Source organism: Miscanthus floridulus, chromosome 12 (assembly GCF_019320115.1).
Source record: "Miscanthus floridulus cultivar M001 chromosome 12, ASM1932011v1, whole genome shotgun sequence".
In the NCBI taxonomy this organism is placed as follows: domain Eukaryota; kingdom Viridiplantae; phylum Streptophyta; class Magnoliopsida; order Poales; family Poaceae; genus Miscanthus; species Miscanthus floridulus.
The window spans coordinates 12,289,090-12,312,485 of NC_089591.1; the positions used below are offsets into that span (position 1 = coordinate 12,289,090).

Here is a 23,396-nt window from a genome sequence, read left to right on the forward strand (position 1 = left end):
TTGTTACTCTTGTCTATAAAGTTAGTAAAACTTAAGATGCTTGACTTGTACGGATTCTAGCAAGCGATTTATTTGAGGATGCTCCCTTGGTCCTAAAATGAATGTCACTATGAGAGTCGTGGAAGCTTTCAAGGACGAGGAGTTGTGGTGTCTCGCAGGTGCACGAGGCCTACGGACTCTCAGTCTAGGTCATGGTCTGGGCCAGTTATTTCTAGCTTATGTGGTTTGGTCAGGTCTCATCCATCTTTGTTGTTTATTCTGTGCAACATATTTTGTTTCATTCAACCCCTCATGGCTCAATCTGGAGTGAGGTGGTGGTGTTTATGTAAGGCGTCGATCATTTTCTCTCTATAATACAAAGATGCGCAGCTCTCCTGTGCATTCAAGAAAAACAAAGGAAAAAACTATGAGAGTCATGGCGGTCAAGATTTCTTAAGTTTGATTAGATTTGTAGAAAAATATTAGCAACAATTATATCTCCAAATAAGTTAATTATGAAAATATATTCGGCAAGTCATCTAGTGATACTAATTATGCAACATAAATATTCATATTATTTTTATATATATTTGGTTAGAGTTAAAACTATTTGACTTCTCGGGTAGTGACAATGACACTCTTTTTTAGATCGTGTCCCGTGCCACCCAAAGTGTTAGACCCAGGGATGGAAAAACGGCATCGTTCATAAAAAGTTGGAAAACAAGATAGCGGAAAATCCTATGGAGGAAGCCTATTTTCATCTCAAAACAGGTGCACCAAACGTGCTTTATGCATATTTACTAGCATCCGACTCCGTTGATCAAAACTATACGTGTGTTCAGTACCTAAAATCTGAGGGGGGGAAATAACGTATGCATTCATATTTGTATATACCCATTCGTGTGCGATCTGTTTTCATCCACATTGCCATGGATTGGATAGCCCTGTTTGGCATTGCTGCATTTGTAGACTTAACAAATTGATTTAAACATTTAAAATCTAAATATAAACAAAATGATTCATCTAAATGTTCTTTTTTTAGAGCTACAAGAAATCTATAGATTTCGTAAATCTAAAGCAATGCTGAACAGAGGCCTAACAGTGACAATTTCATTTTGGACATATTATAGGTCCTAGACTCCCCCTCAATGACTTAAGAAGACGTGTGTCAATTTCTCATAAGCTAGTCAATTGATTTTAAAAGAAACAGTCACTGTCAGAAAATCCTGATACATATTGGCTACTTGTGGGCTATGAATCAAACAGATATTTATTCCTCTCGATTACAAAGACGAGCAGACAAATAAAAGAACACAAACTGGAGAATGATTCAATCGACGTTTAACCAAAGCAAAATGTTTATATATTAAAAAAGGCGCTAAGCTTTCCAAACTTTTAAGAGCTAATAAAAGGAGAAAATGGTGACAGCTCAAAGACGACTTCAGAGAGGTCATTGACTGAGTAAGACTTGTCTGCGTACCGACAAAAAAATATCCAATGTGATCAGAGGGCAATTATGCCTTCCCTTCTACAAGATTTCTAAACAGAAGTTTGGCTGATCAGACGTAGACCACCTTTTCGAAAGACAAGCAAACTTCCAGCATGGAATAGTCAAAGCAAGAGGCTCATGCGTGTCGAGCTGCCAAGCATGACGAGTTCAGTGTTGTTCTTTCATGACACCACATAAAGCATCCGGTGACCAACCAGTTCTACGATCAAGTCTGAAGACTCCAAAACGCTGAGAGGAGCATAAGGTTGCCAGTGGAAGTAGGAACTCAGAGCCAAACCACAATAACCAATAATGGCTTCTCTCCTCTTGCCCTTCCTCCTCCTGCTACTGCCATGGCCATATGTGCAGGCTCAACAGAACATCAGCTTGGGCTCCTCCTTGACGCCCCAAGGGCCTAGCAGCTTTTGGCTCTCTCCGTCCGGCGACTTTGCATTCGGCTTCCGGTCCATGTCCATCGAGGGCAACGCCTCCTACCTGCTTGCCGTCTGGTTCAGCGAGATCAGCGACAAGACGGTGGTTTGGTATGCCAAGACAAATGTAAGTGGTGTAGAACAATCACCGATTCAAGTTTCATCCGGTTGGCGCCTCCAGCTCACCTCTGGCGGGACTCTCTCCCTTCTCGACCCCACCAATACAGAGGTATGGACACCCCAATCTGTTGGTGCGGCAGACCATGCCAGCATGCTCGACTCCGGAAACTTTGTACTAGCTGCTGCAGATGGCTCTATCCAGTGGGGAACCTTCAATGATCCAGCTGATACCATCCTGCCCACCCAAGTTCTCACCGCCCCAAAGACGCTCCGCAGCCGGATCATTGCCACAGACTACTCAAATGGCCGGTTCCTCCTTGACTTGCAAGATACAGGTGTTACACTTCATTCTGTTGCTGTGCCATCTGGGAACCAATATGACTACTATTGGTCCATCCTTGGCAACACCACAAAGATGGTGTTTGATCCAATGGGCGGAATATACATTGCCTTGGATAACGGCACACAGATCAATATAACATATGGGGCTGTTGGTTCCTTGGCAGACAGCTACCAGCGAGCCACACTCGACCCAGATGGCGTGTTCCGGCAATATGTGTACCCAAAGAAGGTCAGTGACTTGAGGAGTCAGGCATGGTCAATGGTGAGCATGCAGCCCTCAAATATTTGCGGAGCACCAGCCATACATGTTGGCAGCGGTACATGTGGATTTAACAGCTACTGCATGATTAATGGCACAAACTACCAGACTACCTGCAAGTGCCTGGAGCAGTACTCATTTTTTGATGAGGAAAGGAAGTATAAAGGCTGTAAACCAGACTTCCAGCCACAAAGCTGTGACCTGGATGAAGAAGCTTCCATGATGCAGTTCCAGTTCAGAACTATGCACCAAGTGAACTGGCCTCAATGTGACTATGAGAAGTACAACAACATAACTGAGGACCAGTGCCGACAGCGCTGCCTGAAAGATTGCTTCTGTGCAGTGGTTGTGTACAATGATCAAGACAGTGCATGTTATAAGAAGAAGCTTCCTTTATCAAACGGAAATATGACAGGTGATGTGCATACGACAGTCCTCGTCAAAGTACCGAAGAAAGACAATTGGAAGAAAGACAATTGGAAGAAAGACAAGAAGTACTGGATCCTTGGAAGTTCATTGCTTCTGGGAATCTCTGTCTTGGTGATCCTTGTCCTGATCTCTGTTCTCCTTTTTGGTACAAACTACACAGTCACTAGAAAGATGGTCCCATCTTTGGAGTCCTCAAGCAACCTAGGGTTGCCCCTAAAAGCCTTCACTTATGCTGAGCTCGAGAAGGCAACCAGAGGATTCCAGGAGGTGCTTGGCACTGGTGCCTCTGGTATTGTGTACAAGGGCCAGCTAGAAGACGAGCTTGGGACCTGCATTGCTGTCAAGAAAATTGACAAGCTCGAGCAGGAATCAGAAAAGGAGTTCAGTGTTGAAGTGCAAGCTATTGGGCAGACGCACCACAAGAACTTGGTCAAATTGCTAGGATTCTGCCGCGAAGGAAAAGAAAGACTTTTGGTGTATGAGTTCATGAGCAATGGATCACTAAATAGATTCGTATTTGGTGATGTCAATCTTCAGTGGAACCTTCGAGTTCAGCTTGCACTTGGGGTGGCAAGGGGGTTGCTATACTTACATGAGGAATGCAGCACACAGATCATCCATTGTGACATCAAGCCCCAGAACATCCTTCTGGATGACAAATTCACAGCAAAGATCTCAGATTTTGGCTTAGCCAAACTGCTAGGAACCAACCAGACACAAACAAATACTGGCATACGGGGCACCCGAGGATATGTTGCACCTGAGTGGTTCAAGAGCATTGGTATCACTGCCAAGGTCGATGTCTACAGCTATGGGGTCATCCTGTTGGAGCTCATCAGTCGTCGGCGTAATGTTGAGTTGGAGGCAGCAGAGGATAAAAAAATACTGACTTACTGGGCAAGTGATTGTTATAGGTGTGGCAGAGTTCATCTTCTGGTGGAGGGTGATGCTGAAGCAATTTCCAATCTGAAGGTGGTGGAAAGGTTTGTAGCAGTGGCACTCTGGTGTCTCCAGGAAGACCCAACTATCAGACCTACAATGCTGAAAGTGACACAAATGCTTGATGGAGCAGCTGCAATCCCATCTCCTGTTGATCCATCTTCCTTTGTCAGCTCAGTTTGATTGTAGAATGCTGAAGCAATATAGTGGAGTAGAAAGTTACTGAAGGAACGGCTTATACTAGTTAGATATAGCTATCTCCTGAAGGAATAGCTTATACTTCATGTTATGAATGCTGCTACTGTTTTTCTTCCTTAATGTAATGTGAACAGCACCATCAGTGCTGTAGTCGGTATCCTGTAAGAATTGGAAGGAGAAAAATATTAGGAAGGACTCCTCTTCCAAACAGAATATCTACTTCCTAAATAAAATGTACCTTTAAAAAAATATTTTTCTATGATAAGAGTTAGTTACTTTTATGTTGCAATTTACTTATCCATTGGTTAGTTGGATTCTTATTATTACTTAGTCTATGCATGCATAACTATTAGAAAAGTTCTATTTGTTAGAATAAACTACTGCTTTCCTTGTGTGAACACAGCAAGGGAAGGCGGCGCCGAAAAGGCCCCCTGCTGTGATACTGTAGCCGCTGCAGGTACAGGCGTCGCACGGCTCACCTGCAGCACTGTAGCCACATGCAGAGGCCGGCGCAGAGTCAGCCCTGTATGTTATCTAGTCACTGTTGCAGCAGAGCAGCTGTACTGGAACTAGATGGATAGAGTTGTATAAATAGACTACCACGGCAACTCAGTAAAGAGAGTTCAGATTTGCCATCTTCCATACAGGGCTTCGGCCAACGCTGGTGTCTTGTATTGTGTGTGTATGCTCTGTTCTCCCTCTTCTTCAACCTCTAGCTATAGTGTGTGGAGACAGACAACGCCTGTTCGTGGTCGGCACGGCTAGTGGGTGCTCGGCAACACTAGCGGGTGCTCGACAAGACTGGTGAGTGGTTCACTCACCTGAGCCGGTGATCCTGTGGGCCAACAAGTGATATCGAAGCCGTACAAGCGCCGTCGCCAGACTAACCGCTGGCGATGACGGACGGTTAAGAAATGGGCGACAGCAGTGGCACTACTGTGGCTGCCCAGCCACGACCGGAGGTCGTTGTTTGCACGGTGCGGGAGGTCAGCGGCACCAGTTGGCCGACGCTGACTCGCACCAACTATGGAGAGTGATCGGTGACCATGAAGGTCAAGCTCAGAGCCCGACGGCTCTGGAATGCTGTTGACAAGGGCACCGACAATGAAGAAGATGACATGTCAGCGTTGGAGGCTATCATCGTTGCTGTACCGGCGGAGTACAGGGAGCCGTTGGGGGCGCAGAGCTCGGCTAAGGAGGCATGGGAGGCTATTGCGGCGATGTACGTCGGTTCCGACCGCGCAAAGAAAGCGACGGCCCAGTTTCTAAAGCAGGAGTACACCAACCTCAAGTTCAAGGATGGTGAAACGATGGAGGACTTCTCCCTCCGCCTGTAGATGCTCATCAGCAAGCTGAAGAGCCATGGCGTCACCATCGACGAAGAGGAGACAGTCTCCAAGTACCTCCACTCCGTGCCGGCAAAGTACATCCAGATCGCTCTCTCCATAGAGACGATGCTGGACTTGTTCACCCTCACCATTGAGGATGTGACAGGCCGTCTGTGGGCGGTGGACGAGCGCCTGGAGCAGGCGATAGCAACGAAGGACAGCGGGAAACTCCTGCTGATGGAAAAGAAGTGGGTTGCTCAGAGGAACTCTAGGAAGGCACCATCCTCCAGCCACGGTGGCGATGGCAAGCGCCATGGTGGCGATGGCAAGCGCCATGGTGGCGATGGCAATCGCCGCGGTAGGGCTTCTTCAGAGAAGAAGAAGCAGGTCGACCCCAACGCCTGTCGGTGCTGTGGGAAGATGGGTCATTAGGCACGGGAGTGCCCAAATCGCAAGCAGGAGAAGGCTCAGGCTCATCTAGCGCAAGCTGATGATGAGGATAAGGCCACTATCCTGATGGTGATGTTTTGTGTACTGCACGACGTCGAGGCCGAGGAGAGGGAAGAGGCAACGATGGTGGATGGACCTGGGAAGGCCCTGAAGACCGTCAACCTCGACGAACCACGTGCCCAAGTCCACCTCAAACATGTGGGCGCCGACCAGGAGCAGCGGTCGTATCTGGACTCAGGTGCCAGCAACCACATGATGGGCTCCAAAGCATCCTTCTCTGAGCTCAACGACGATGTTACCGGTACGGTGAAGTTTGGTGATGGCTCAAGGGTGGCTATCCAAGGGTGCGGCACCATCATCTTCAGGTGCTAGAACGGGGAGCACCGCACGCTAACGTATGCATATTATATCCCACAGCTGCGTTCCAGCATCATCAGCATTGGTCAGCTGGATGAGCGCGGTAGCAAGGTACTGATCAAGGACGGAGTCCTTAGGATCAGAGACCAGGAGCAATGACTTCTCGCCAAGGTGAAGAGGTCCCTGAACCGGTTGTACCTGCTCGACCTGAAGGTAGAGCAGCCGGTGTGGCTGGCGGCAAGGCACTCCGAGGAACCGTGGATGTGGCATGCCCGGTTCGGACATCTTAGCTTCGACGCGCTTGGTCGGCTAGAGAAGATGGTCTGAGGGCTACCCCACATCAAGCATGGAGGCGAGATGTGTGATAGCTGCCTGGCCGAGAAGTAGAGGAGGCTACCTTTCCCAAAGGTGGCCAAGTATCGCACGAAGGACGCTCTCGAGCTCGTCCATGACGACCTCTGCGGGGTGATCATGCCTGCTACAAACGGTGGTTCGGTACTTCCTCCTGCTCGTGGATGACTACAGTCGCTACATGTGGCTGCAACTCCTGACAAGCAAGGATGAAGCGACGGCGGCGATCAAGAAGTTCAAGATGCGTGCAGAGGCTGAGAGCGGCAAGAAGCTCCATGTGCTGAGGACTGATCGCGGCGACGAATTCACTTTGGTGGAGTTCGCTGCATACTGCGTGGATCTAGGTGTGGTGCGACACCACACCGCGCCGTACTCGCCACAACAGAATGGCGTGGTGGAGAGGCAGAACCAGACGGTGGTTGGAATGGCTCGATCCATTATGAAAGCCAAAGGCATGCCAGGAAGGTTCTAGAGTGAGGCGGTGACCACAGCGGTGTTTATCATCAACTACGCTACGACCAAGGCCCTGATGGGCAAGATGTCGTTCGAAGCTTAGTATGGGCGCAAGCCGAGAGTGTCCTTCCTCTGGACATTCGGCTGCATCAGCCACGTCAGGAAGACAAAGCCGAACCTCACCAAGCTGGAGGACAGGAGCACACCGATGGTGTTCCTAGGCTACGTGGAGGGTACCAAGGCGTACCGGCTCTATGACCCATGCAGAGACAAGGTGCTTGTCTCGCACGACGTCGTGTTCGACGAAAAGGTGGCTTGGGACTGGACCAGTCGAAGCATGGGGGGGAGCAGGCGGCTTCACCAGCACCTTCGTCGTCGAGCACCTGGTCATCCACGATGGTGGAGACACTGGGGAAGAGGTATCGAGCACTCCGGGAGGAGTGCCGAGCACTCCTGGGGTAGTGCCATGCACTTCGGGGAGGGATGCCGAGCACTCTGAGAGGAGTGCCAAGCACTCCTGGAGGGATGTCGAGCACGCTAGGAGTGGTGCCAGAAGGTTCTATAGTGGTGGCGACCACTCCAAGACGGTTGCCGAGCAATCCCATGGCGGAGCCAAGACGTCTTGTAGTGGTGCTGACCACTCCAAGACTAAGGCTGAGCACTCCTATAGTGGTGCCGAGCACTGTAGGAGTAATGACAGCTATCCAGAAGTAGTGCCGAGCACTACAACTAGGGTGCCGAGCACTCCAGGTGCTGTGTCGAGCACTCCGACGGAATAGGGAACTCCATCGACGCCGATAGAGTTCGCCTCACCTCCAAGTGACATCACTGAGTTTATGGATGCCTTCGACGAAGGTGAGGAGGTGCGATTCCGCAGGATGGACAACATTGTCGACGGCACAGGTAATGGAGACGGGGATCCTGATCTTCCGTCAGGTGATGGCAACTATCGTTGTGGCGGAGAATGACACACCGATCCGACTTTAGATCAAAAGATCGAACCCTGCAATCTTAGCACCATAGCTCCTCTGGTTATCAACCAAGTCACGGACTAGGTTGACCTCGCCAAGAAGGCTAATCCTTGCCTGCGCAATGAAGAACACAAGCAAAAACAAGAAAGAACACAACCAAATTGCAGATGAATGATTATCTCACGAAGTTGGGGTCTCACAAACTGATGAACAGCGAAACTGTTCTTGACAGAATAATCTAAGCAAAACCCAAAACCTAATGATGGTGGTGGCGTATGATTATAAAGGTCTTAGGGTCGTCGCCTACCCTGGATGCGCCCCCCTAATGGGCCCAAACACGATACACGGTCCAACGGACCAAAAGAAGGTGTCGCAGCACCCTGGTAGATTCTGGACGCTGACTTGTTTCGACGATTCCCGTTGATTCCGAAGAGATTTTGATGTGAAACCACTTGGATTGGCTTCCTTATCAAATTATCTTTGCATCCATATGTGGATCATCAAAAACGGAGTCCGATGCGTCCTGGGTGACCAGTTTAAGGCAGACTGGTTCTGGATTCCAAGGCAGACTCGAACTTGAGTTGCTTTGGGCCTCCACCTCGGGGACTCGAACCGAATTAGCCTCGGGCCTCCTTCTTGACTTGGACACCCTTGCTGGCCTCCTTCCCCTCCATCCCATGTGCCAAACATGGTCATATGCATGGGTGTCATGTCCTCATCATCCTTCCCTTCTTGATGAAAAGTCGTACTCGACGTCGATTGTGCCTGAAACTGATCCTGCACAACATAAAGGAGAATGGGGTTGCGAGGACAAAGAAAACTAAAATAATTGTGAGATGGAACATGACCATGTTTCCAAGTTTCTAGCATGTCATCTCGCATAAAAATTTCAGCAAGCATGTGGACTCCATGATCCGAATGCACACGATGTATGTCAACACTATCCTGCAAAAGATTAGAACTAACCAAAGACAATGCAGGAATAGATGGTCGAGCAGACTTAGGTAGCAACCAACAATGCTCCCCTTCTTGGAAGTGAACTTGTTTCTTTAAGGAACATGAGAAAATGTTTGTATTATTATGGCTGCCCTCTAAATGATCATAATCTTGTACAACAAAAGAAGAATTCATATTATTACGAATGTATACTCGATGTATCATATATTGTCCCTTGTTGTTATATCTGCCAATAACATGATATGTGTGTTTAGAAAACCAAGGCAAATTAGCATTTTTAAAAAGGCTCTCTTCTAAACAATCTAGGTTACATAAAACATCAAATTCAATGTAACCCAAAGTATGTAAAGAAGACAACAGTTTGAACTCATCAATTTTAGTAGCAATATGAATAACATGTTTATTTTCAGCACAAGTCACTGGTTCCAAAACATGTAAAACTAAAGCATCTTCAACCAATTCATCTTTGTCACAAGGAACATCAAGCAAATTATCATGGGACAAAGATAAATCAAGAGAGGGTTCCACTAACAATTGCTCTATGACAGCATGGTTTGTGGGAAAATTTAGTACATTAAGACAATTTTCACCTTCCTTGAGTGTAGGACCATGGGCATTACCTGTGTTCTCAGCAGGAGTAATAGGTGCATGGTGAAGTGATGGTTCTGAATTTGCATATGAGGTTGTGAGCTCCTCATTTTCTTCCACGTCATCCTCTCGCTTATGTACATTATTCTACAGAAGGTTAGTCATAGCAAGAGGAATAACAACAGACTCTTCCTCTAAATGGTGCACTTCAGCATACAAAGTCAAAACAGGAGGTGGATTAACAAAGGTTTCTCACATAAGAAGTTTCATATCATTCTAAGTTTGAGGTTTATCAGAAGGATCTAAAGACTCCCACCAAGATAAAGCAGAATGTTGCAAAACACTAGCTGCATTTTTACCTTCCTCCTTGGACACATAAAGCGAGTAGCAAATATGTTATCGATGGTAATTTCCCACTCCATGTACTCATCAGCACCTATACCATCATAAGTCGATGGATACGAACAACCTGTCATTGTAAACACAAAAACAAGGAACAAACGGTGAAAGTTATCCCTACTAAATGACTACGTGGTTGCAGTGGTGTCACTTTTCACAGCAAGTGGAAGCGTCTTACCAAGCTCTTACAAAGTTCTTACCAACACAAGCAGTGGCGGTACAACCGGCGGCTGGTTTCGTGATACCTGTGAGGCAGTGGTACCGAGATTGCAAAGCCCTTTTTTGTACTGATCTGAAGAATTTGTGGAGCTTGGAAGGCAAACAAAGAGTAATATGTATATCTAGCACACAAGTCAGTAACAGAAAGTAATGCTGAATTATAGTCCAAAGTACTTGTTCTCGTTGCTGGTCTAAAATGTTCCAAGTACCAGGTGTGTGACAAAAGTATGGTGGATAGCAAGGTAACAGGTGTATGAAAAACAAATATGGTGGATGGAAACAGCAACACAAACAAAGAACCAGATAGCACACGCTAACACAGCTCACTTTGGTCTTCTCTATGTGCTCCTCTAAATATTGTTCCTCTTTTGCCCCACTCTTTTTTTCTATTTTTTGGGCTGTCGTTGTTTTTTGGGGAAATTTCGACTTTTTTATTTTATTTTTTTAATGTTTTCCTTTACTTAGGAGCACAAAAGAAGTAACCAAAGCAAATATGAGCTGAAACAAGTGAAAGACGTGGCCTGTGGAATTTTTAGAAAACTTGCTCAAAATCGACAAAAACCTTGTGACCACAAAAAGAGGATCTTGTGACCACTTTTTGACCAATCTAAAATTTTCAAACACTGACAACGCAAAGATGGACGGATCTAAAATTTTTTTCTGATCGATTTTGATATATGGAACATCGAAATCAGAGTTCGTATGCGAAAACTAGACCAGTTTTAAGAATTGGCTCCGAATTAGAGGACAAAACAGGAACAATGTGCACACAACTGGTCACAACAGCAAAGATTTGATGGAAACGATGGGGGAAAACACATGAACTGGACTCTAACACGATCTAAGCAGCAACAAGATCTTGACCAGGACAAACTCAACACGACGGACTCTGAAACTGAAATATGCAAAGGCTATGGCGTGAAAAGGTTCTAGGACAGGAAAAACGAGTATGGCACTGGACTATGGGACGAATGCAAAACACTCAAAACTAGGGAATAAAAGTGAACCTGATGGTATACCTTAGCTCTAATACCACTAAATGGAGACAGGGATCCTGATCTTCCGTCAGGTGATGGTAACTATCGTTGTGGCGGAGAATGACACACCGATCCGGCTTCAGATCGAAAGATCGAACCCTGCAATCTTAGCACCATAGCTCCTCTGGTTATCAACCAAGTCACGGACTAGGTTGACCTCGCCAAGAAGGCTAATCCTTGCCTGCGCAACGAAGAACACAAGCAAGAACAAGAAAGAACACAACTAAATTGCAGATGAATGATTATCTCACGAAGTTGGGGTCTCACAAACCGATGAATGGCGAAACTATTCTTGACAGAATAATCTAAGTAAACCCAAAACCTAATGACGGTGGCGGCGTATGATTATAAAGGTCTTAGGGTCGTCGCCTACCCTGGACGTGCCCCCTAATGGGCCCAAACACGAAACAAGGTCCAACGAACCAAAAGAAGGTGTCGCAGCACCCTGGCAGATTTTGGACGCTGATTTGTTTCAACGATTCCTGTTGATTCCGAAGAGCTTTTGATGTGAAACCATTTGGATTGGCTTCCTTATCAAATTATCTTTCCATCCATATATGGATCATCGAAAACAGAGTCCGAATGCGTCCTGGGTGGCTAGTTTAAGGCAGACTGGTTCTGGATTCCGAGGCAGACTCGAACTTGAGTTGCTTTGGGCCTCCACCTCGGGGACTCGAACCGAATTAGCCTCAGGCCTCCTTCTTGACTTGGACACCCTTACTGACCTCCTTCCCCTCCATCAAACATGGTCATATGCATGGGTGTCATGTCCTTGTCATCCTCCCCTTCTTGATGAAAAGCCGTCTTCGGCGTCGATTATGCTTGAAACTGATCCTGCACAACATAAAGGAGAACGGGGTTGCGAGGACAAAGAAAACTGAAATAATTGTGAGAAGAAACGTGACCATGTTTCCAAGTTTCTAGCATGTCATCTCGCATAAAAATTTCAGCAAGCATGTAGACTCCATGATCCGAATGCACACGATGTATGTCAACACTATCCTGCAAAAGATTAGAACTAACCAAAGACAATGCAGGAATAGATGGTCGAGCAGACATAGGTAGCAACCAACAATGCTCCCCTTCTTGGAAGTGAACTTGTTTCTTTAAGGAACATGAGAAAATGTTTGTATTATTATGGCTGCCCTCTAAACGATCATAATCTTGTACAACAAAAGGAGAATTCATATTATTATGAATGTATACTCGATGTATCATATATTGTCCCTTGTTGTTATATCTGCCAATAACATGATATGTGTGTTTAGAAAACCAAGGCAAATCAGCATATTTAAAAAGGCCATTTTCCAAACAATCTAGGTTATACAAAACATCAAATTCAATGTAACCCAAAGTATGTAAAGAAGACAACAGTTTGAACTCATCAATTTTAGTAGCAATATGAATAACATGTTTATTTTCAGCACAAGTCACTGGTTCCAAAACATGTAAAACTAAAGCATCTTCAACCAATTCATCTTTGTCACAAGGAACATCAAGCAAATTATCATGGGACAAAGATAAATGAAGAGAGGGTTCCACTAACAATTGCTCTATGACAGCATGGTTTATGGGAAAATTTAGTACATTAAGACAATTTTCACCATCTGTGAGTGTAGGACCATGGACATTACCTGTGTTCTCAGCAGGAGTAATAGGTGCATGGTGAAGTGATGGTTCTGAATTTGCATATGAGGTTGTGAGCTCCTCATTTTCTTCCACGTCATCCTCTCGCTTATGTACATTATTCTGCAGAAGGTTAGTCATAGCAAGAGGAATAACAATAGACTCTTCCTCTAAATGGTGCACTTCAGCATACGAAGGCAAAACAGGAGGTGGATTAACAAAGGTTTCTCGCATAAGAAGCTTCATATCATTCCAAGTTTGAGGTTTATCAGAAGGATCTAAAGACTCCCACCAAGATAAAGCAGAATGTCGCAAAACACTAGCTGCATTTTTTACCTTCCTCCTTGGACACATAAAGTGAGTAGCAAATATGTTATTGATGGCAATTTCCCACTCCATGTACTCATCAGTACCTATACCATCATAAGTCGGTGGATACGAACCTGTCATTGTAAACACAAAAACAAGGAACAAGCGGTGAAAGTTATCCCTACCAAATGACTACGTGGTTGCAGTGGTGTCACTTTTCACAGCAAGTGGAAGCGTCTTACCAAGCTCTTACAAAGTTACCAACACAAGCAGTGGCGGTACAACCGGTGGCTGGTTTCATGATACCTGTGAGGCAGTGGTACCGAGATTGCAAAGCCCTTTTTTCTGTACTGATCTGAAGATTTTGTGGAGCTTGGAAGGCAAACAAAGAGTAATATGTATATCTGGCACACAAGTCAGTAATAGAAAGTAATACTGAATTATAGTCTAAAGTACTTGTTCTCGTTGCTGGTCTAAAATGTTCCAAGTACCAGGTGTGTGACCATAGTATGGTGGATAGCAAGGTGACAGGTGTATGAAAAACAAGTATGGTGGATAGAAACAGCAACACAAACAAAGAACCAGACAGCACATGCTAACACAGCTCACTTTGGTCTTCTCTATGTGCTCCTCTAAATATTGTTCCTCTTTTACCCCACTCTTTTTTTCTATTTTTTGGGCTATCATTGTTTTTTTGGGAAATTTTGACTTTTTTATTTTATTTTTTTTATGTTTTTCCTTTACTTAGGAGCACAAAAGAAGTAACCACAGCAAATATGAGCTGAAACAAGTGAAAGACGTGGCCTGTGTAATTTTCAGAAAACTTGCTCAAAATCGACAAAAACCTTGTGACCACGAAAAGAGGATCTTGTGACCACTTTTTGATGAATCTAAAATTTTCGAACACCGACAACGCGGGGATGGATGGATCCAAAATTTTTTTCTAATCGGTTTTGATATATGAAATGTTGAAATCGGAGTTCGTATGCGAAAACTAAACCAGTTTTAAGAATTGGCTCCGAATTAGAGGACAAAACGGGAACAATGTGCACAAAACTGGTCGCAACAGCAAAGATTTGATGGAAACGATGGGGGAAAACACACAAACTGGACTCTAACACGACCTAACCAGCAACGAGATCTCGACTAGGACACAAACTCAACACGACGGACTCTGAAACTGAAATATGCAAAGGCTATGGCGCGAAAAGGTTCTAGGACAGAAAAAACGAGTATGGCACTGGACTATGGGACGAATGCGAAACAGTCAAAACTAGGGAATAAAAGTGAACCGGATGGTATACCTTAGCTCTGATACCACTTAATGGGGACGGGGATCCCGATCTTCCGTCAGGTGATGGTAACTATCATTGTGGCAGAGAATGACACACCGATCCGGCTTCAGATCGAAAGATCGAACCCTGCAATCTTAGCACCACAGCTCCTCTGGTTATCAACCAAGTCACAGACCAGGTTGCCCTCTCCAGGAAGGCTAATCCTTGCCTACGCAACAAAGAACACAAGCAAGAACAAGAAAGAACACAACCAAATTGCAGATGAATGATTATCTCACGAAGTTGGGGTCTCACAAACCAATGAATGGCGAAACTGTTCTAGACAGAATAATCTAAGCAAAACCCAAAACCTAATGATGGCAGCGGCGTATGATTATAAAGGTCTTAGGGTCGTCGCCTACCCTAGACACGCCCCCTAATGGGCCCAAACACGATACACGGTCCAACGGACCAAAAGAAGGTGTCGCAGCACCCTGGTAGATTCTGGACGCGGACTTGTTTTGATGATTCCCATTGATTCCAAAGAGCTTTTGATGTGAAACTACTTGGATTGGCTTCGTTATCAAATTATATTTCCATCCATAAGTGGATCATCGAAAACGGAGTCCAGATGCGTCCTGGGTGGCTAGTTTAAGGCAGACTGGTTCTAGATTCCGAGGCAGACTCGAACTTGAGTTGCTTTGGGCGTCCACCTCAGGGACTCGAACCGAATTAGCCTCGGGCCTCCTTCTTGACTTGGACACCCTTGCTGGCCTCCTTCCCCTCCATCCCATGCGCCAAACATGGTCATATGCATGGGTGTCATGTCCTCATCAACAGGGCCCTCAGGACTAGTGGGTAGGCTGCTCAATGACGCAGAGCTGCTGCTCGTTAGTGCAGATGAACCACCCACGTTCGTGCTAGCCGAGCAGGACTCAAACTGGTGACTAGCGATGCTGGAGGAGATGAAGGCGATCGAGGAAAATGAGACTTGGCAGCTCGTCGATCCACCTCTAGGATGCCGTTCGATCAACCTGAAGTTGGTATACAAGGTCAATCAGGACGAGCTCGGCGCCATTGTCAAGCACAAGGCGCGCCTCGTCACCCGAGGCTTTGTTCAGTGCAAGGGAATAGACTTCGAGGAGGTCTTTGCGCCAGTAGTGCGCATGGAGTCTATCCATTTGCTACTAGCTTTGGCAGCAACAAAGGACTGGCGCATCCATCACTTTGATGTTAAATTAGCCTTCTTCAACAGCGAGCTGGGGGAGATGGTCTTCGTCAGGCAACCTCCAGGTTTCGCCGTCAAAGGAGAGGAGCACAGGGTGCTCCGACTATGCAAGGCGCTCTATGGGCTGCGGCAAGCCCCATGAGCATGGAACGCCAAGCTTGATGCCACGCTAGGCGAGCTTGGGTTTCAGCGGTGCGCAACCGAGTACCCACTCTACACGCGGTGATGGGGGAGGGAGGAGCTCATCGTTGGCGTGTATGTGGACCATTTGATCGTCACTGGCGCACGCACGGAGGACATCAATAGCTTCAAGCACGAGATGGTGGCTCGTTTTTGAATGAGCAATCTCGGCGCACTCTCCTACTACCTCGGCATCGAGGTGAGATAGGGGAAGGAGGAATTCATGCTCGGTCAGAGCATGTATGCCTCCAAGCTATTGGAGCAGAGCGGCATGGCTGAGTGCAAGCCATGCGTGACTCTGATGGAGGAGCGGCTAAAGCTGACGAAGGCTAGCACCACGGCGAAGGTGGATGCAACACTCTATCGGAGCATCGGCGGTGGTCTGCGCTACCTAGTCCACACGAGGCCGGACATTGCGTTTGTCCATGGGCTACGTCAGTCGCTTCATGGAGGATCCCAGAGAGGATCACTGGGCTACGGTAAAGCGGCTACTGCGCTACGTCAAGGGGGCGGTGGATCAAGGGATCATCTTTCCCAAGACCGGTGGGAGTAGGCTGCAGCTCACTGTGTTCAGCGATGTAGACATGGCAGGGGACATCGACGAATGATGGAGCACCTCTAGCATGCTCATCTTCCTTGGGTTGGCTCCAATTTCATGGCTGTCGCTGAAACAGAAGGTGGTGGCATTGTCTACGTGCGAGGCAGAGTACGTAGCGGCAGCCACAGCGGTGTGCCAAGTTGTGTGGCTACGTCGGCTACTGGGAGAGCTGACCGGCGTGGAAGCTCACCTACCAGCACTGATGGTGGAAAACCAGCCGCCATCACCCTCGTGAAGAATCCGGTCCTGCACGACCGGAGCAAACACATCAATGTGAAGTTCCATTTCCTCAGGGACTATGTTGATGGAGGGCAGATCATCATCGAGTTCGTCGAAACTGGTCGGCAACTCACTTTCATGGCTGTCACCAAGAACGTCCGTGAGTTGCCAACCAGTTGGTAAATCAAGGGTTTTGGCAACACATAATGTGTTGGCAATTCTTTTCCTTTTTAGCGTCACTTAAACTATTGGCAATAGTAATGTAAGGCTACAACTTATATGTCGGCGTTTCTCCTTCCAACACATAAAGTGTCGGCGAAAGTTTTTAGACAAAAAAGTGTCGTTGTAGCCTACCTAAGCCGCTATCCAAGTGTCGGCGAAGGGGTAGGCGCCGAAGCAAAATAGAGATGCCTGTGTGGGCGGGAGACAGCGCGCCGAAACCTCTTTTTTTATCAGAAAAAGGCTAAGCCACTAAAACAGGAGGCCCACCCTTCATTCTCCACTCACACAGACTTTAGAAAAAAAACAAAAACCTCGCTAGCAGGGCTCTACTGCCGGGCGCCTCCAGGAGCCGGTGCCGGAGGCTAGCACCTGGCGCGGCCGCCGCCCCTGATGCCCGCCCAAATCGCCGCCTCCTAATGCCGCCGGCACCGAAGTCGTCCCTAGCCAGAGCCTCGCAGCCTACAGCCCTAGCCCCCGCCACCGAATCCAACGGACGCCGCCGCCCTAGCCCCTAGTCGCCCTAGCCTACCGCCGCCTAAGCCTGCCACCCCCAAGCCCGCCGTCGCCCTAGCCCACCACTGGTCAGCAAGAGCGGTGCATCCCCATTCCTCTCTGCATCTAGGTGCATCATCTCCGCATCCTCGTCCTCTCATCCCCATTTCCCTGAGTGCTAGGGTTTCGGCACAACTTAATTTCTTGTATTTTTTTCTTGGTTGCAAAAAGGAGTAGATGAAGGTGAGAAAGGCTAGAGAGATTCAAGGTTTGGGTTACTTCTCCTGCCAAACTTTCATTCTGTCTAGATCCACCCTCTCTTCCACTCTTTGGAGAAGGCTTGATTTAGATGTGATCTTGTGAAGGTTGTGATCTTGATGCTACTTGCAATGCTAGATATTATGATTGTTTATCTGGTTCCTAATTTCTTGAAGCTCTCTAATTTCCCATATGGCTAAAGAAAAAAATATTGTTTATCTGGTCTCTGCATCGTGATTGAATTAGGTCTGCTATTAGTACAGGTCTGTTCATGTACTAGGAAACTAAAGTAGGGCATCAACTAATAATAGTCGTAGTATTTGGAGGAGTAGTGCTAGTTCTACCCCTACTCCAAAAAGCTCTGTATGAGAGGAGAGGAAGCTGTGAGTTACTGAGGAAGAACAGAGTATGCTCCTTGGCATGAAGGCCATGACGACATGCATCTTTGCACAGACATGTACAGAATATGGCTAACAATTCAGAAAGATGCATGTGTGTATGTACATAGTGTGTCTACATTATTTTCCTACATATGAAACAAACACGTTAGGGCTAGCTCTTGCAGTGGTAGTGGAGATATTGTTGAAGTGTTAATAATCTGATATTTGTGCCTGAAATGATATATGAGATCATTGACTGAACTATGTATTTGACATGCATTCAGTCATTCTTATACCTGAATTTCAGGATGCTGCCTATGCCTGCCAATAGGTTAGGTGCCTAGAAAAAGTTCACCGTTAGTGTTACTAAATCTAAAGCTCTTTTGGTTGCTATCTCCCCTATTTTAGAGTATTCAGCGCATACTAGCTAAATAAGTATGCTCTGTGGATCTACTGTTGCCCAACCTTGAGAAGTGCTCTGTGGAAAGGTTGTCATAGTTCACCTTTCACCTACATCTCTTGCCTAGTTTAGACTTCCATCCATCTTTTGCCTATATTCTTTGCTATAAAATTCAGCAAGTTGAATGAGTGATAATTTTTTCAGGGGTGATCTAAGAATCTTTGGAGGAAATGTGATGCACCAGCACCAACAATGATTGAATTTGAGGGGTTTATCTAAGGAGCTGTTTGCCAATGATCTGTTTGTCATGCACCATCAGCAACATTGATTGGATTTGAGGAACAACAGAACCCTAAAACAGTAGTAAGTATCCACTTTCTATATTGACAGCTTTGGAATTGCAGTTGTGTGTTAGGACATTGACTCTTATATGTCTGTTTAGTAGGCTGCACCCTACATTCTTATTCTGGTGAAAATCAGCAATTATATTTGGTGCAGATATCATCTGTTTATTAAGACTGTTATAAGATATTTACTAGAATGGACTCAATTTTTTTCATAGTCATATCTGTGTGATAATTGTGTGAATTTGTGGTGAAACTGAAATAGTGAATCAACTAGTCAAGCCCTTAGCTAATCATTGAATGTTTAGTTTTGTCCCTTTTGCTTGATTTGCAAGTGCAGCACGTGTTCTGTCACATCCTCTTGTGCCCATACTCTACTCATCTATGCAATTGTATACTAATTTGTATATCACTTCTTTCTTACTGTAGCACAATGTCTCCCATAAATTTCAGGCCCTGCTTGCTTCTTCTAATACTTTCTACTGCATAACTCTGTCTTAGCTTGCTGTCGAGTCAAACAAAAATATATGTTTGTACACCAGTTCATGCATGCTTCTTTTTCTAAATTGGTTTCATTGCTTGTTTGTGATCATTACTGTTAGGACAAGTACGTTTTCAACCTTTTAACTGTGCTCGTGGTTAGTGCAGAAATATTAAAACCTCCCCTCAGTTTTTCTTACTTTTTTGTACTCTATAATAACTACTCTATAAACTAGGAGTACAGGCATCCGGTCACCATTCTAGAGGATTTAGATATGATTTAAGTTCATCTTATATAGATAATACACCTCTTTCAGTTACATTTATGTGAAGCAATTCATGGGACACATTTTAAATTAACTTATGCACCAACATCAGTCTTGCCAATATTTTTTTTTCCAATTCATACAAAGACCTATATGTATTAGGGATGAAAATAGGACAGATATTTCTCGACATATGATACCCATCTAAAATATGTCACATTACAGTTGGTAATATTTTTGGCTTAAAGCATCTGCAGATAAGGAGGGCGAGTGCAGATATTTTTCCCAATTCATACAAAGACCTATATTGTTGCTTAGATATATTCTATGTTTCTCTACTTATATATGTAATTAATTTTATTATCCAATGCTATTAGTTCCCAAGTTTTCATCACATTATCATCAGCGAGGGCTCTCTGTTCTGATTTACTCCCTCTGTGCAAATAAGGAGGGCCCCAAATGTGTTTTGTTTTCTGAAGTATGTCAATTATTGTTCTTTAATTGAAACCAATGTGAGAGCAGGAGCAATATTGCACATTTGGAATGCATTATGTGCCTATTTGAGCCATGCGTGATATACTTATTTGTTTAGCAAGCTTTTCAGTAGGTAATGGCACTCTTATCTTACAAGGCTTCTGTGTTTCCAGGTGATAGTGAGCATAGTTGGTCTTCTTCTATTTGGGAAGGTGTTGGAGCCTTTATGGGGAGCTAAGGAGTTGCTCAAGTTTATTTTTATTGTTAATCTCTCAACTTCAGCTTGTGTCTTCGTAACTACTATTGTGCTGTACTACATAACACAGGAGGAGAGCTACCTGTAAGTGTCACATTTCATTAATTACTAATCCCTCCATCCTAAAATATAAGGAATCGAATCAATTTTCAGACAAATAAGGAGTCTGACAAAATATCGCATTACCCTTCACTAATTAGGAGAGAATGAGTAGTTCGGTTATTGCTTTCCTAGTTTAAAGGGAATCTTTACATGTTATTATTTCCTACCATGAATTAGAGAGGAAAGGTAAGGTGTACTTAGAAGGAAAGGGGTGTTCGGTTAATAAAGACAGAGCAGAGAGAGGAGCTGAGGACCTAGAATACCTTATATTTTGGTAAAATTTTGAAATCTCAATTCCTTATATTTCAGGACAGAGGGAGTAGCTTGCTAGTCAAATAGTTTTTTTTATCCGGTTTACATGGGCACTTTGTTGGGAGATGCAGCAACATGATGTTTTCTGATTCTTTTCAATAGTGGATATTCATGATTTCAGTTCATAATGATTTTCTTGACCTAGTTATACTTTACCATGAAAATTGACATTACATCTATTTGATTCTGCAGCTACACACCTGTTTCTGGGTTTTATGGAGTTCTTTCAGGACTACTGGTGGGCATCAAGCAAATTTTACCCGATCAGGAGCTTAATCTTTTTGTGCTCAAGATTAGTGCAAAGGTGTTTTATCACTTCTGTAATGAAATTTGTCTAATTGTGCAATCAATTTTGATTATCTCCCAAGGTTTCCTAACATTTTTTTCTGTTTATTCAGTGGATTCCATCTATCGTTACATTTATCTCTGTTGCCGTAAGCTTCTTCATAAAGGAATCGATGTCATTACCTTCCCATCATATTATTTGGCATCTACATGAGCTGGATTTACCTGCATTACTTCCAAAGGAGATTAGAAGTAGGCCTTAAGGGGGACCCAAGTGATGAATTCTCATTTTCAAGCTTCTTCCCTGGATTTTTAAGGTACTGTTTTTCACAAGTGATCTTGGTGTAAAGCAGTGGGAAATGCAATGCAATAATTCTGCGATGTGTGAATCCCTAATTTAAGATGTTAGAAGAAAATTTTGGATTACCATTGCAATTAAACATAACATCTAACTCTACCTTCCAAAGCATATATGAAGAGAAAGAGTTAGGAAATGGCTGTAGAGATATCAGATATAGGTGCTCATCCAACCTTTTTTTCGATGCTAGAGGTGGCTCCTGGTCCCTAGTAATAACGCAGAACTCTAATGCTAACCAACCAACCATATCATTTTATGGATTCCTAGCTCTAAGGTTCTGCACAAGAATTGTCCTTGGATTTTTTTTCTAAAAGTTACGATTGCTAAACACTTTACAAACAGTACAAGACTCAACAAATCTAGAAATAAATAGACCTAAACTTTGTTTTTTATTTCATAAACTTATTGAAATATTGCAGGCCAATTTTGGACCCTATTGCTTCCATATTCCACAAACTCTTCTGTGGGCGATCTGCAAGACCTGAAGGCACAGGCCAGACATTGGATGGGTCACAGTTCCCTGGTTCGGGGTCCATTGAGGCAAACAGGAGGAGGTGCGAATTCCTTTTTTTTCTCATCGTTTTAGCCATCCATCACTGAAACCATTTGCTTAGTAGAGCACATGCTCTTGGTTTCCTACCCGTTGAGCACCATCACGAAATGATTGCTACCCATTGATCAGTCTTGATGTTCTTATCTCGGGCATCTCATTTGATTTGATTATTGTCCGTTCCCTGTAGAGAAAGGGGTCAGAGGGCACTGGAGCAGAGACTGGCGGAGAAGTTGGCCGCGGTCAGGAACGCGGAGGGCATGCCTCCGCCGAAGCAGCAGCAGAAGCAGCGGGAGGACGTGGAGGATGATGCTTCTGATAAAGATTTAACCCTTGTGTCAGGAGAGCTGGAGAGGAGATCTTCTGTCAAATTTTCCTTGTATTTTTGCGCGTGCCGTATGGAAGATCTAATATATTATTTATACAAAAATCAAGTGAATTTGTTCAATGTGATGCCTTCTATATGAGCAAAAGTGGATTTGTCAAATTATTTTAATTGTAATTATATCTATATAGTTTTGCCGACAGTTTTTTTTGGGCAGGGTATGGTTTGTAAAATACCTTGGAAATGGTTTGGCCAACATACAAACTGTCGGGAAAGGTTTTAACTGTCGGCGTAGGTCTTAACTATCGGCAAAGGGTTAACTGTTGACAAAGGTTTCAACTGTCGACGTAGGTAGACCGTTTGCCTACACACAAAGTGTCAGAGATTCTGTTAACTGTCGGCAAAAAGTTTCGCCGATGGCTTCTAGCGCGACTGTTTCTAAACTGTCGGGAAAACTTTTCGTGGGAGGTTATCTTTCAGCAAAGGTGCCCTTTGCCTACAATAGAAAGTGTCGGCAAAAGTATGTTGTGTTATAGTGCCCGTAGAGCGCCTTGCGCAGTCGGAGCACCCTGTGCTCCTCTCCCTTGACGGCGAAACCTGGAGGTTGCCTGACGAAGACCGTCTCCGCCAGCTCGCCGTTGAGGAAGGCCGATTTAACGTCCAAGTGATGGACGCGCCAGTCTTTTGCTGCTGCCAAAGCTAATAGCAAACGGACCAACTCCATGCACGCTACTGACGCAAAGACCTCCTTGAAGTCTATGCCCTCGTGCTGAACAAAACCTCGGGCGACGAGGCATGCCTTGTGCTTGACAATGGCACCGAGCTCGTCCCGCTTGACCTTGTGCACCCACTTCATGCTGATCGGACAGCATCCTGGCGGTGGATCGACAAGCTGCCATGTCTCGTTTTCCTCGATCGCCTTCATCTCCTCCAGCATCGCTCGTCGCCAGTTTCTGTCACGCTCGGCCAGCGCGAACTTGAGTCGTTCCTCTACACTGACAAGCAGCAGCTCTGCGCCATTGAGCAGCCAACCAGCCAGTCCTAAGGGTCCTGTGCCGCCGACGATGTCGTCCAGCCTACGGAACCGCACCTCCTCACCTTCGTGGAAGGCATCCACGAACTCAGTGATGTCACTTGGAGGTGAGGCAAACTCGATCGGCGT

The 23,396-nt window shown here is 45.3% G+C and overlaps 1 protein-coding gene and 1 pseudogene across 1 annotated transcript; both read left to right on the forward strand.

Moving 5' to 3' along the window:
- The first annotated feature begins 1,476 nt into the window (after positions 1–1,476).
- LOC136498602 (G-type lectin S-receptor-like serine/threonine-protein kinase LECRK4) lies at positions 1,477–4,414 on the forward strand. The gene has a single exon (XM_066494489.1). It carries the CDS (start codon positions 1,781–1,783, stop codon positions 4,169–4,171), a length of 2,391 nt encoding a protein of 796 aa, XP_066350586.1. The 5' UTR covers positions 1,477–1,780; the 3' UTR covers positions 4,172–4,414.
- Positions 4,415–15,458: 11,044 nt separating this feature from the next.
- LOC136495555 (rhomboid-like protein 19) lies at positions 15,459–23,279 on the forward strand (annotated as a pseudogene).
- Positions 23,280–23,396: the final 117 nt, after the last annotated feature.

What these genes read in the sequence shown, in the direction of transcription:
- LOC136498602 (XM_066494489.1), top strand. Translation starts at nt 1,781, where the DNA reads ATGGCTTCTCTCCTCTTGCCCTTCCTCCTCCTGCTACTGCCATGGCCA.